The sequence below is a fragment of the Andrographis paniculata genome, unplaced genomic scaffold (assembly GCF_009805555.1).
Source record: "Andrographis paniculata isolate CXL003 unplaced genomic scaffold, ASM980555v1 Contig12END, whole genome shotgun sequence".
In the NCBI taxonomy this organism is placed as follows: Eukaryota; Viridiplantae; Streptophyta; class Magnoliopsida; order Lamiales; family Acanthaceae; genus Andrographis; species Andrographis paniculata.
The window spans coordinates 1,755,364-1,768,304 of record NW_026137402.1 but is presented as its reverse complement, the minus strand read 5'-3'; the positions used below and the strand labels follow the sequence as shown (position 1 = coordinate 1,768,304).

The window sequence follows — 12,941 nt, the reverse complement described above, 5'->3', positions numbered from 1 at the left end:
ACTAGAAACGAATATAAACTTTCTTCAACTTCCTGGAAACGAGGATAAACTTTCTTTAATCTCCTAAAAACGAGGATAAACTTTCTTCAACCTCTTGGAAACAAGGATAAACTTTCGTCAATCTCCTAGAAATGAGGATAAACTTTATTCAATCTCCTAGAAATGAAGATAAACTTTCTTCAATCTCCTAGGATCGGGGATAAACTTTCTTCAACCTCCTGGTAACGAGGATAAACTTTCTTCAATATCCTAGAAACAGAGATAAACTTTCTTCAACCTCCTGAAAATAAGGATAAACTTTTTTCAATGTCCTGAAAACGAGGATAAACTTTCTTCAATCTTCTAGAAATGAGGATAAACTTTCTTCAACCTCTTGGAAATGAGGATAAACTTTCTTCAATCTCCTAAAAATAAGAATAAACTTTCTACAATCTCCTAGAAACGAGGATAAACTTTCAATAATCTTCTAGAAACGAGGATAAACTAAATACAATGTCCTAGAAACGAGGATAAACTTTCTACAAGACTCCTTTAACACGAGAATAAATGTTTAACACAAACAAACAAATTCAATTTGTTTTGAACTACATTACGATTTGATTCCTTTATCGGATACGTATGCAACTTTTAATATAACTCCGAGTTCAGTCAATTATGTCAAAAAAAAAACCTAAAAAATAAATTGGGCAAAGAAAAAGAAAAACCCTAAAAAATAATCTGGGAAAAAAAAGGCATTCGAAAAAAAAATTATTTGCTAAAAAAACACAAAAAATGATAGCCATAAAAAATGGAATTTCAATTAAAAAAAAAAATGACTTGAAATTTCGAGACTTATTCAAGCTTCAAACGCTTTGTGTCAGTTTAAACAAGTCTCGAGGGGCATTTTGTAGGCATTAAAAAATAAATGCCTAAATTAATTAAATATCTCATATATTGGAAGAAAATAAAATTCTGATATAATAAATGTGTGATATTTAATTATATGCATATATGTTAATTTTTGTACAAGAAATATCAACTATTAATGCAAAAATCTGCTTAAAATGGAAAATATCGTATAAATATTACGTGCATAAATAGAGTCATAATGAATTTAGCAGCAAAATAAAATTAATCTCGTCAATAAATGAAATATTTAAATTAATATCTTTCAAGAAAGGAAATGATATAAAGATCTTGGCGAGAAAAGAAGACGCACAATCAAATCCTTAAAAAATGGAAAACGACATCGGATGGAAAATGAAAGATTATAAAAAAATTTTGTTGGCCAATCATGACGCGCCACGTGGCATCGTTAAAAAAGGAAGACGAGGCCACCCCTCCCCTATAAATAGGGGCCTTGACCAATTCATTTGACACACCGAAGTTCATTTGAAAACTCATGCAAGGGTAAGTCTCTCTAGACTCTTTCAAATGTTCTTCATTGATTTTCGTGTCCTTCGAAGCGTTCTTCATCGAAAAGTCACTGATTTGGACAAATGACCCAATATTGGTTGATGAATCGATGAAGTTAACGTTCTTTGTCGTATGCCCAAGCCGGAGGAAAAATCAAAGCTCCCAAAGCCATTGACTTCGTCAAAGGCAAGGGAAAGTCTCCAAAGTGTCTCCCAAAGCTTCAAGATCTTCATCACGTTCTTCACCAAAGCATCAACCCTGCCCTCTTCAATCCAAAAGTCAAAGGAACACGCCGCCAAAAAGCGTTATGGAGCATCAAATCTACCTTCTCAAAGATTAATGCTTTGGATCGTCCAAAGAAGACATCAAATCCAAATTCGACAATCAAATTACCCACACAGAGACCAAAGCCCTCCAAAAGCCGGCAAAGCCAAACCAAATATCAATGTCTGGATCGTCCAAAGAAGACATCAAATCCAAAGCCGATAATCAAATCACCCACACGGAGACCAAAGCCCTCCAAAAGCCGGCAAAGCCAAACTAAAGATCAAAGTCTCGATCGTCAAAAAAGACATCAAATCCAAAGTCGATGATCAAATCGCCCACACGAAGACTAAAACCCTCCAAAGTCCGGCAAAGCCAACTGAAGACCAAATTCCTTCGGATCGTCCAAAAAGACATCAAATCCAAAGTCGACGATCAAATCGTCTACACGGAAAACCAAAGCCCTCCAAAGTCCGGCAAAGCCAACCGAAGACCAAATTCTTTCGGATCGTCCAAAAAGACATCGAATTCAAAGTCGACGATCAAATCACCCGCGTGGAGACCAATGTCCTCCAAAAGTCCGGCAAAGCCAAACCGAAGACCAAAATCTCTTCAGATCAAAGAAGCCAACCAAGTCCAGGTTGGAAAACAAATCGACCCGGAAAGAGAATCAAATTACTCATTTAGAGAATATGACCCCCTTTAAATTCAAATTATATACAACTTGTACAAATTTTGTTTTTATTAAAAATAACACAACTTTTTGTCTACGGCTGGGATAGGCAGCGTTTCAAAAATGAGCATTTTAGGCCCAATAAGCTATTTGAAAAAGCTAATTTACCAAACACATGGTTGTGTTTACTTGTAAGATTTTACCTTTGATTTTACAATTCTAACTTTCTTTTCCCTTCAAAACCACCAAATCAAACATCCAATTTTTATTTATTTTATTACATTAGAATCTTATTTTACATTCAAAATATCACATCAAACCACTATTTTAATTCAAAATTTTACTATTGAAAATAAAAACTCAAAACCAAAAACTCACAAGTAAACACACCCATAATTAGTTTTTTGACTTATCAAACAGTTAAAAGTTAATCAATAAGTTAAAAAGCTAATCAATAAGCTAAAAGCTCTCTAAAATGCTCTTTTCGAAACACCCTCGTAATCTAACTTAAGAAATCATAATATTTAAAAATAATCACAAATTCTTTTCCAAAAATCATAAATTAGGTTAGGGCAAAATTAGAATTTCTAACCCATTTCACAAAATCATTCACTTTTCCACTCAAATCACCGTAAAGACTCCATATTATCCTAATAAACTTTCTAAAGAGAAAATAAGAAAATCCAATATTTTAGAACAGATCTATTAAAAAATAATTTGAAAAATATCGCAACGAATCAACAAGTGGGTCTAGAAATTATAACATATCATTTATCTAAAATTAATCTCATTTACCTTAAGAGAAGAACCCAAGAAGATAAGCTTTGGTGGAAGAACTTGCCAAGGAAAAAGAAGTTGCGGCTGTAGCTGCGAGAGATAAACACGTTGTTGCTGCTCATTTCTGTTCTCTGCTCTCTCTTTTCTCTCTATTTTTTTTTTAAAAAAATAGACATGGGTCATATTTCATTCATTTTAATACAGTTGGCCCAAACACCTTCAATTTTAATCCAATTTCATCTTTCTTTATACCAAAAACTCAAAATAAATTAAGCTCCAAAAATAAAATTAATCCGACTTCGGCTCAAACTCCAGCAATTTCCTGTGAACTTTCGACTATTATTTTTTGGGGTATTACATCCTTCCCCTCTCAGGACATTTCATCGTCAAAATCAATCTACATGCCAGGAGCTATCTCGAACAACTTCGGATACTTTTCTCGTTTTTCTTGCTTAGTTTCCCATGTTGATTTTTCAATCTTATGCGGTGACCAAACTACCTTCTTCATCTTTATATCATGGTTCCGTGTCGATCTAACTTCGAAGCCACAATCTGAATGGATCGCTCTGCATTCACTAAATCCTCATATACCTAAAAAACTTCCAATTGAAGTATATGAGATAGATCTGCCACATATCTCCTCAACTGGGAAACATGAAAAACATCAGAAACCCTTTTTAATGTCTCTAGAAAAGCCAACTTGTAGACAACTTCTCCAATTCTTTCAATGATCTCATAAGGCCCCACATACCTCGAACTCAATTTTTCCTTTATACCAAATCTCCTCACGCCCTTCGCAGTGATACCTTAAGTAAAATATGATCACTGACCTCAAAATGTCCATCTCTCCGAGCAAGGTCGGCATAGCTCTTCTGGCGATCTTTGGCAACTTTCATTTTAGCCTTAATGTCACGAATCTAATTCGTCATCTCTTTGATCATCTCGGGTCCCAATACCCACCTTTCACTTAGGTCATTCAAACACAATAGCTTTCTACACTTCCTCCCATGCATAGCCTCAAATGGTGCAATCGCAATCGTTGTTTGATGGCTATTATTATAAGAGAACTCTACCAATGTTAACTGATCCTCCCATCGACCATGAGAATCCAACGCGCATGCTCGCAACATATGTTCTAAAATCTGAATAGTGCGCTCAGTTTGCCCATTGGTCATCGGATGAAAGAATGCTCATCCTTAACCGAGTACCGAAGTCCTATTAGAGCTTCTACCAAAAATCTGACTATAAACGAGGGTCACGATCCGAAACAATCACCTCCGGAACTCAATACCTCTTCACTACGTGTTGGAAATTTATCAACTTTTGCATGCTTCAAGTCATGCTTATTGGGATGAAAATTGTTTTGTTTGTCAATTAATCAACAACCACCCAAATGGCATCCACGCCTGATCTCGACTTGGTAATCTAGTCACAAAATCCATCACAATCGAGTTTCATTTCAATTCCGGAACCTCCAAGGATCTCATCAAATCTATAGGTCTTTTATCCTCCGCCTTGATCTTTTGATAGTTCAAACACTTGGCAACATAGTCCGCAATGTCTCTTTTCATAGCGCGCCACAAAAAATGTTCCTTCAAATCTTTATACATCTTATCACAATCTGGATGCACTGAATATGTAGAACTATGAGCCTCTTTAAGTATTTTCCCCTTAATATCCAATCGCCCCTTTGGCACACACCATTTGTTTCGAAATCTTAGACTTCCATCATGACCAATATGAAAATCTCTTACTTCACCTTGTTGCACCCTCATCATCAACTTAAGCTTCCTAAATCTCCCTCAAAATTTTGAGCTCAACTGACAAGGCACTCATATATCCTTCAATCACCTCAGGACTCACTACCTCAATATGTAGCTTCTCAAACTCGTGACACAACTCCATAGGTAATGTTATCAAACATACGTCATGACGTGACTTCCGGCTCAGACGTTCGCCCTACGTTCCTGATATAAAATTTTCAAAAGTCCTTCACCAACTCCAACTATCTCCGGTGCCTCATATTCAGCTCCCTTTGAGTGAATATGTATTTCAAACTCTTATGATCGTTGTAAATTTTGCAATAAACTATGTAAAGATAATGCTGCTATATCTTGAGAGCAAACACTACAGCTACTATTTCCAAGTCATGAGTCGGATTGTTCTCTTGATGCGGTTTGAGCTGCCTCGAAGCATATGCGATCACCATTCCATCTTGCATCAACACACACCTCAATCCTCGTCTTGAAGAATAATAATATACATCGAACTTCCATCTATCTATCGGCAACGCCAACACTGGTGCAACCAATAACCTCCATTTCAATTTTTGAAAAGTATGCTCGCACAAGTCATTGCAAACCACTTTGACATTTTTCTTCAACAAGGATGTCAATGGTCTTCCCAATCCTGCAAAGTCTTGCACAAACCTCCGATAATATTCGGACAACCCCAAGAAGCTCCTAATCTCTGTCTGCATCTTTTGTCGGGGCCAATTTTCAATAGCACTCACCTTTGATGGGTCGACCGAAACATCATCCCTAGAAATAACATGCCCCAAGAATGCTACTTCATTCAACAAAAATTCACACTTCGACAATTTAGCATACAACTTATGCTCCCTCAATATCTGCAGTACTAATCTGAGGAGATTCGCATGATCCTCCTTGCTGGAAGAATACACCAATATATCATCGATAAAGACTATAACAAAATTATCCAAATATGGTTTGAAGACTTATTCATCAAGTCCATGAAGGTAGCTGGAGCAGCCGTCAACCCGAATGACATCATCATAAACTCATAGTGCCCAAAACGAGACCGAAATTCAGTCTTTTGAATATCTTCATCTAAAATCCAAAGCTAATGGTATCCCGACCTCAAATCTATTTTCGAAAATATGCTTGCTCCTTTCAGGTGATCAAAGAAGTTGTCAATCCTTGGAAGATGATACTTATTCTGAACGGTAACTTGATTCAGTCCTCAATAATCAATGCACAATTGAAGACTATCGTCCTTCTTCTTAACAAACAAAATGGGTGCTCTCCAAGGAGAGTTACTTGGCCGTATATACCCCTTATCCAACAGCTCTCGAAGTTGCTCATTCAATTCGGCCAACTCCTTTGGTGCCATACTATAGGGAGCCTTAGACATCGGTTCAGCCGGAAACTATCTCAATCATGAAATTTATCTCATGGTGAGGCGGCATCCCCGATATCTTATCAGGAAATATATCTGCAAACTCCTTCACCACCGGAATGCTCAAAAGCTGATATTCATCCCTCAAAACATCATGGACCTCACAATGGAACAAGTGATATTTAAGAGTCAACTCATGCATAGAGATGGTGGACACCATCTTGCCTCATACACAACTTCCACACTGTAAGGACTATGAAGAGAAATCTTCATCCCACCACAATCTATTCGTGCTTGAAAATCCAGAGCATAGGCAGCCAACTCATTAAATCGCATGAAGTACTCCTCCAATGTCATATTACCCTACACCAAAGCACTAAATTCATCCTCCTTTGCTCTCTGAAGGTGTGGGGATAAAAGTGCGTCCGTATCATCCCTTTAAAGATCTCCCATGGTAACCCAATTGCTAAGTGAAACTTTCTCATTATTCCACCACTTTTTGTCCAATCCTTCTAAGTAGTATGTGGCAATAATAGTCTTCACCACCTTAAATATCATCTCCAAACGATCCAACCATTCTCCCAAAATAGTCGGGTCCGACTGACCAGTAAAAGTCGGAGGACTATGTCGTAACACTGTATCCATGACACTCTAGGGTTGCTAAGCAAACTTTCTCATGAATTGACAAAAGAACTCAAATGTCGAGTTTGAAGGTCGAACGGAATCCTGAATTAGAGGCTCAGAGTTTTGGGATTACCTACTCTCAATTTCTTCATTGGACTGAGGAGGACCGACGAACATGTTTATCGGGCATCTGCTAATCAAGATTAGACCCAATAAGATTCAACCAACCTTAACTAATCATCTAGAATAACCAATACACATAAACACAATGAATAAACATAAAATGCAATATATACCATGAATGCACCCAAGTCCAACTAAACCCACGATCTAATTTATTTTATAAATTCCGAAATCTTTCAAGTTTTATTAACCAAGAAGCATGAGCCTTTAGCCTAAGCTCTCATACCAACTGTAACACCTTGGTTGGCTCAAGTAGAAATATCACCAACCACATCAGAAGGCTCTTTGTTAACCAAAAAATTTCACGTTATAGCGCTAAAGCTAAAATACCCAACACAAACAACTAAATAAAAACTAAAAAAATAAAGCGCACCAGTTATCACATATCGAGTCAAAAGCGTAAGCTAAAAATTATTTCAAATTGTCTTCATTCTTAAAACATTAGTATTATATTTCAAAAGCATCCTAAGAGGTGAGATAATCCTAGTTTTCTCCAATGGATCATGTGATGTGGATGCATCATTTAGGCATAACAAAAGCATCATCACCTGCAAAAAGTTTATAGAAAGAGAGTCAACACAATGATTGAGTAAGCACAATTAATCAAAGGTAAATTAATATGATATATGTCATGATTCACAGGTGAATACCACAATCATGTCAAGAAGATAATTTAGATGAAATATTCCCATATCACATAAATACAACTCACACACAAGTTTTTTAATGCATCCCTTATACCTCTCTTATATTCTCAAATAATTGTGATGAACACATTACGAAGAAAACCTCAGTAAACCTTAATTAGGGCCGGCTTGACTTGATTTTACAATCTTATTACTTCGCTTGACTCATCACATAACTACATATAGCAAATATATGGTCACAACCCTCAAGAAAAGCTTGACAATAGGTACATGAAGGTTCGAAGCCCAAAGGACACATAAGTCAACTTATTTATTAGTTTGTGAGGGACGCCAAACGGCCAAACCCTCTAGTCTCCAATATAACATACCGCTAACGGATTCTACGCAATCCATCCCTCCGTCACGGATCACGGTCTAAAGACAATTTCATCGTGAATGACAAGCACCTCGGAATCACCCAAAAAAGAAACCTATCATCTTGATCCCATGACCTAGCCCATTTGAGTTCTAGTTCGAGGTTAACTAGTTATACTAAAATACCGTATACCCCCACGTGTTTGCAAGGAGAAGTGAAAGCATATGCCTTATCATCCTAAACAATTGACGAATTGATCAAACTCGACTGATAATTTCAATTACCAATTTGACTCAATACTCAACATTCCATTAGACAATTCTTTTCTTTTTTTTCAAAAAAAAAAAAAAGAGAGCTTTCAACTCAAAACTTCTCAATTTTCAATATTTAACCAACCAATCAATAAAATCATCGATCAAATAATCATGTTTTGCAACATAAAAGAAAGTTAAAAGAGGGTTTTCAAATTTGCTCCTAAAATCTTATTTTCGTCCAACAACATTTTCATTTAATAACCAAACAAGAAGTTCAATATTAAAAATCCAACAAGTTCATTAAAATCTCACTTTATTTTGCCAAATGATTTTTTTGGACAATGTCTATCCAAATAGGCATAATCTAACTTAAAAAATTATAATAATAGAAATAATCACAAATCCTTTTAAAAAAATCATAAACTAGGTTAGGGCAAAATTAGATTTCTAACCCATTTCACAAAATCCTTCACTTTCCCACTCAAATCACCATAAAGATTCCATATAAATTCTAAAGAACATCCTAACAAACTTTCTAAAGAGAAAATACAAAAACCTAATAATTTAGAATACATTCATTTAAAAATAATTTGAAAAATATTACAAGAAATCTACAAACGGGTCTAGAAATTATAAGATATCATTATCTAAGATTAATCTCACTTATCTTAAGAGAAGAACGCAAGAGAAGAAGCTTTGGTGGACGAACTTTCCAAGAAAGAAGAAGAAGAATTAGACAGCGGTTGGAGATGGTAGAGAAGAACACCCTGCTCCTACTACAGCTTGTTCTCGCTATTCTCTCTATTTTTTTAAAAATATAGACATGAGCCTTATTTCACTTTTTTTAATCCACTTGGCCCAATTTTTGGCCCAAACATCTTTAATTTTAATCCAATTTCATCATTCCTTACACCAAAAGCCCAAAATAAATTAAGCCCTAAAAAAAAATTATCCGACGGACTCTGGCAAGTTCTGAAGACAATTATTTTATAGGGTATTACAAACTTATCAATCAACGGCTAAGTCTAGCCAAATTCAAGGCTTACCCAATGTATCAATCGACCTGTCAATCAATGGATAAGTCTGGCCGAATTTACGGCTTATATAATTTATCTATCGACTTGTCAATCAATGGCAAAGTCTAGTTAAATCTACGACTTACACAATTTATCAATCGACTTGCCAATCAACGGCTAAGTCTAGTCAAATCTACAACTTATACAATTTATCAATCAACCTGTCAATCAACGGCTAAGTCTAACCAAATTCATGGCTTTTGCAATTTATCAATTGACTTGTCAATTAATGACTAAGTCTAACCAAATCTATTACTTACAAAATTCACAAATGACTTGACAATCAACTGTCAGTTTAGCAGACTCATATAATTCATCAAGCGATTTGCCAACCAACAGATAAGTCGCCATGGCTTACATAAATTATCAACCGACTTGCTGATCAACGGCTAAATATAGTTAAATATACGGCTCAGACAATTCATCAGCAATTAATACTATCATACATAACAACTTCACCATGTAGCACATACAAAATATAATCATAATAACCTATTCGATTAAGGCACTTAGTCAAATGGCCTATTCATTTAAGGCGTGCACAATTTACCCCCTTACCTCACTTAGAAAAAACTAACCAACTCAAATATCACTGACTCGTAGAACTTGGTTTGATCGGAGTTCACATAACCACCAAACACAATTAATCAACTTACTCAAATTCTGCACAGATCTTACAAAACTCACCATAAATAATCGTCAGTCTAAACATTATGAAACTAGTGTCAAATCAAAACTAACTTTCTAAATTTCCTTTCAAAGACCAAAAATCATTTGAATTTTATCTAAAATATATCTTAACTCATACAGTCTGGTCAATTCGAAAAAAACATAGCAGTTTTATTATCAAAATCACTAAAAATCCATGAATAGGACATATTTGGTGTCTAACTAAATCTAACATATATATATCTATATTTCTAAACAAACAAAAACACAAAAATAAACTCCAGAAAGAGCAAAAAATTCATTAAATACACTAAACAAACCTTTCATAAAGAAACAAATTTGGGTGTGTTTATTTGTGGGTTTGAGTTTTGGGGTTTGAATATTTGAATAGTAAAAAATTAAATTTAAATAGTTGTTTGATGTGTTATAAATAGATGATAATGTAATGTTTTAAATGTAAAATAAATTTATAGTAAAATATATAAAAAAAATAATTATTTAATTTGATATTTTTTTGAAGAGAAAAAAAAAATGAATAGTAAAAACCTTGCGTAAAATCCACAAAAGAACACAACCAAAATATGTAACTTTAGAAAATTATATAAAAACTCATTTTACATCAAAATGAAACAAAATTGATGTTTAATTGAAGCTAACATATATATCTACATCCCAAATGAAACAAAAATATCATGAAAAAAAAACACCCAAACATTACATAAAATGCATTGAACACACTGCGTTAAGAAATAGAGTGTGTAATTTTCAAAAATCATATAAAATCTAAATTTCTTTACAATAACACATATGATATGTCAAATTGAAGCTAAATTCATAAGGAATCAAAAGATGTTTTAAATATCGTAGACCTATGGTTTAGATAACAAAAATAATTAAAAATAATGCTCAGAAGTAAAAAATCGAATTTTAGGGGTAAAGAAAAAAAAAAGTATGAAGATTTACTCCCAAATCACTTTAAACTTGAGTGGGGGAGAAGGCGGCGGCTCAGGTTTTTTAGGGATGTTTGGGAATATAATGAAAGTAAAATATAAGTGAGAAAGCGAGATTTTCTGTTTAAATTTCAAATAAAAAATATTATGACGTTTTTAAGAAACACATTTGACTATACAATAGACATTTAACTACTATTTTAGCTACAACTCTTTTGTTTGAGTTCAGATTGACTCACCGTTTACAGTGTTTGAAAGATAACATAAAAATATATCCAATGACATTAACTTTATGAAAATTAAATACGAACTCAAAAATAGACCGTCATTTGAGGTCGATGTATTGACAATAACAAATTTAAAATACTCAATTAACAAAACATTTAATGGTTCAACTCAAGTACGGACGACATACAAAATATCAATCTTCTACATACATTTCAGTTTGCAACTTTGACTTAGTGTTCTTACATGCCTCATACAATCACATCAATACTTTAACAAATGCATGATATTTCATACCTTTATATGTTATAGCAAGTGTGCGTAAATAGCAGTGTCTTCTCTTCGGTGATAAGGAGGATAGTGTATTGAATCCAAGCCTTGGGAACAAAAGCAACAAAAAAAGCCGAATGACCGCCGAGAAGAGCAACAACTAAAAAGGTCCGATGTCATAATTAGATTATGTACTTAGGAACTGCATAGCCTTATTAAGACATCAGTACGAGAGCTTTTGATCCATGTCTCCATATTCTCTTTTGGCATGTAAGATTTTGAACAAATTGTTAATGCATTCCACCACTTTCTACTCCCTTCAACATTTAAAGCTCACAGTTTTGAGGGACGTAAAATATATGTCCTTGGTTCACTACAAGAAAATATCATTTTTGTAACGAGATTTTTTTGTCTTTAAATCTACTTTTTCCGTTACTAATGATATTAGAGACGGAATTAATGATGGAATTACGTTAGCTACGTGATCTTTAGGGACGGAATTCCGTTACAAATATACTATTTTTTTTGTAGTGGTTGTATTGTGGTAGTTTTCATTATACCATGATTTTGAGTTCAATTTTTTCCCTGGTTAAGGTAGAAACCTCTATTTCTAACACACACTAGAATGCCAAGCAGGGATGTGCAGTTGTAAAATTTTAGAAATTTAATTCAATATCAACCAATGATTAGGTCTAACACAATGGACAATAATGCTGCCATACTGTATCTACAATTCAATAGTATACCTTCGCTCCTGTCGACAGCATTCTTGTAAAGTGATTTTTCAATTTTGCTGAAGCAGGACAAATTCCTCCCTATGCTTCGCGCAAAGCTAGAGGGGGCTCAACGGAATCCTCGACTGTATATTCCTCAGGACCGTCTCGGATATTTTTGGGACCTTAAGCGAAAAAAAGATAAAAGGCCCTATATACAAATATTTTTTTAAAAAAAAAAAAAATATACTACCAACGAAATATATAATAATAAATTCTACAAAAGTAAAATTTATATTAATCACATATACAATCAATGACATATGTGTTCATAAGACTGCTATGGTGGCCTGTAGGGTCTAGTTCTTGATTATTATAAAAATTGACAATATATTGACTATTATAAAACCAATTGTTCAATAAAGGTAAGGAACATATGTTTAATATTAGAAAAATTTAGTTAAAATTTATTAGAATTAAAATTGGATTTGGTATTAATTTTTAAAAAATTTATGGTTATAGTTTATTAGAATTAGAATTGAATTGGCAATTGTAGTGAAAAATACGAGATAAAAATTATAATAAATTTTATCATATCTAATAATAATAATGGACTTTAAAAATATTTAGAAATTCTAAACAGCCGGGAAGATGGAATTAATTTTTAGAAAAAATTTGGTTAGAGATGAGACAATTTGTTGAGAAAAATATGAGATAACATATAACTT

General features: G+C 34.0%; 1 protein-coding gene across 1 annotated transcript; it reads right to left on the bottom strand.

The window, feature by feature from the left end:
- Positions 1-5,216: 5,216 nt before the first annotated feature.
- On the bottom strand, positions 5,217-6,241 carry LOC127252653 (uncharacterized mitochondrial protein AtMg00860-like). The gene is made up of 2 exons (XM_051276936.1): positions 6,183-6,241; positions 5,217-5,778 (listed from the first exon to the last, which is right to left on the bottom strand). The coding sequence occupies exons 1-2, from the start codon at positions 6,239-6,241 to the stop codon at positions 5,217-5,219; spliced, it is 621 nt and encodes a 206-aa protein (XP_051132893.1).
- Between the last annotated feature and the right edge of the window lie 6,700 nt (positions 6,242-12,941).

Excerpts from the sequence above, each read along its gene's own strand:
- LOC127252653 (XM_051276936.1), bottom strand. The coding sequence starts at position 6,241 with ATGGCACCAAAGGAGTTGGCCGAATTGAATGAGCAACTTCGAGAGCTG. Across the intron at positions 5,779-6,182 it reads CGAGAGCTGTTGGATAAGGG|CAAGGAGGATCATGCGAATC; the intron begins GTATATACGGCC and ends GTATTCTTCCAG.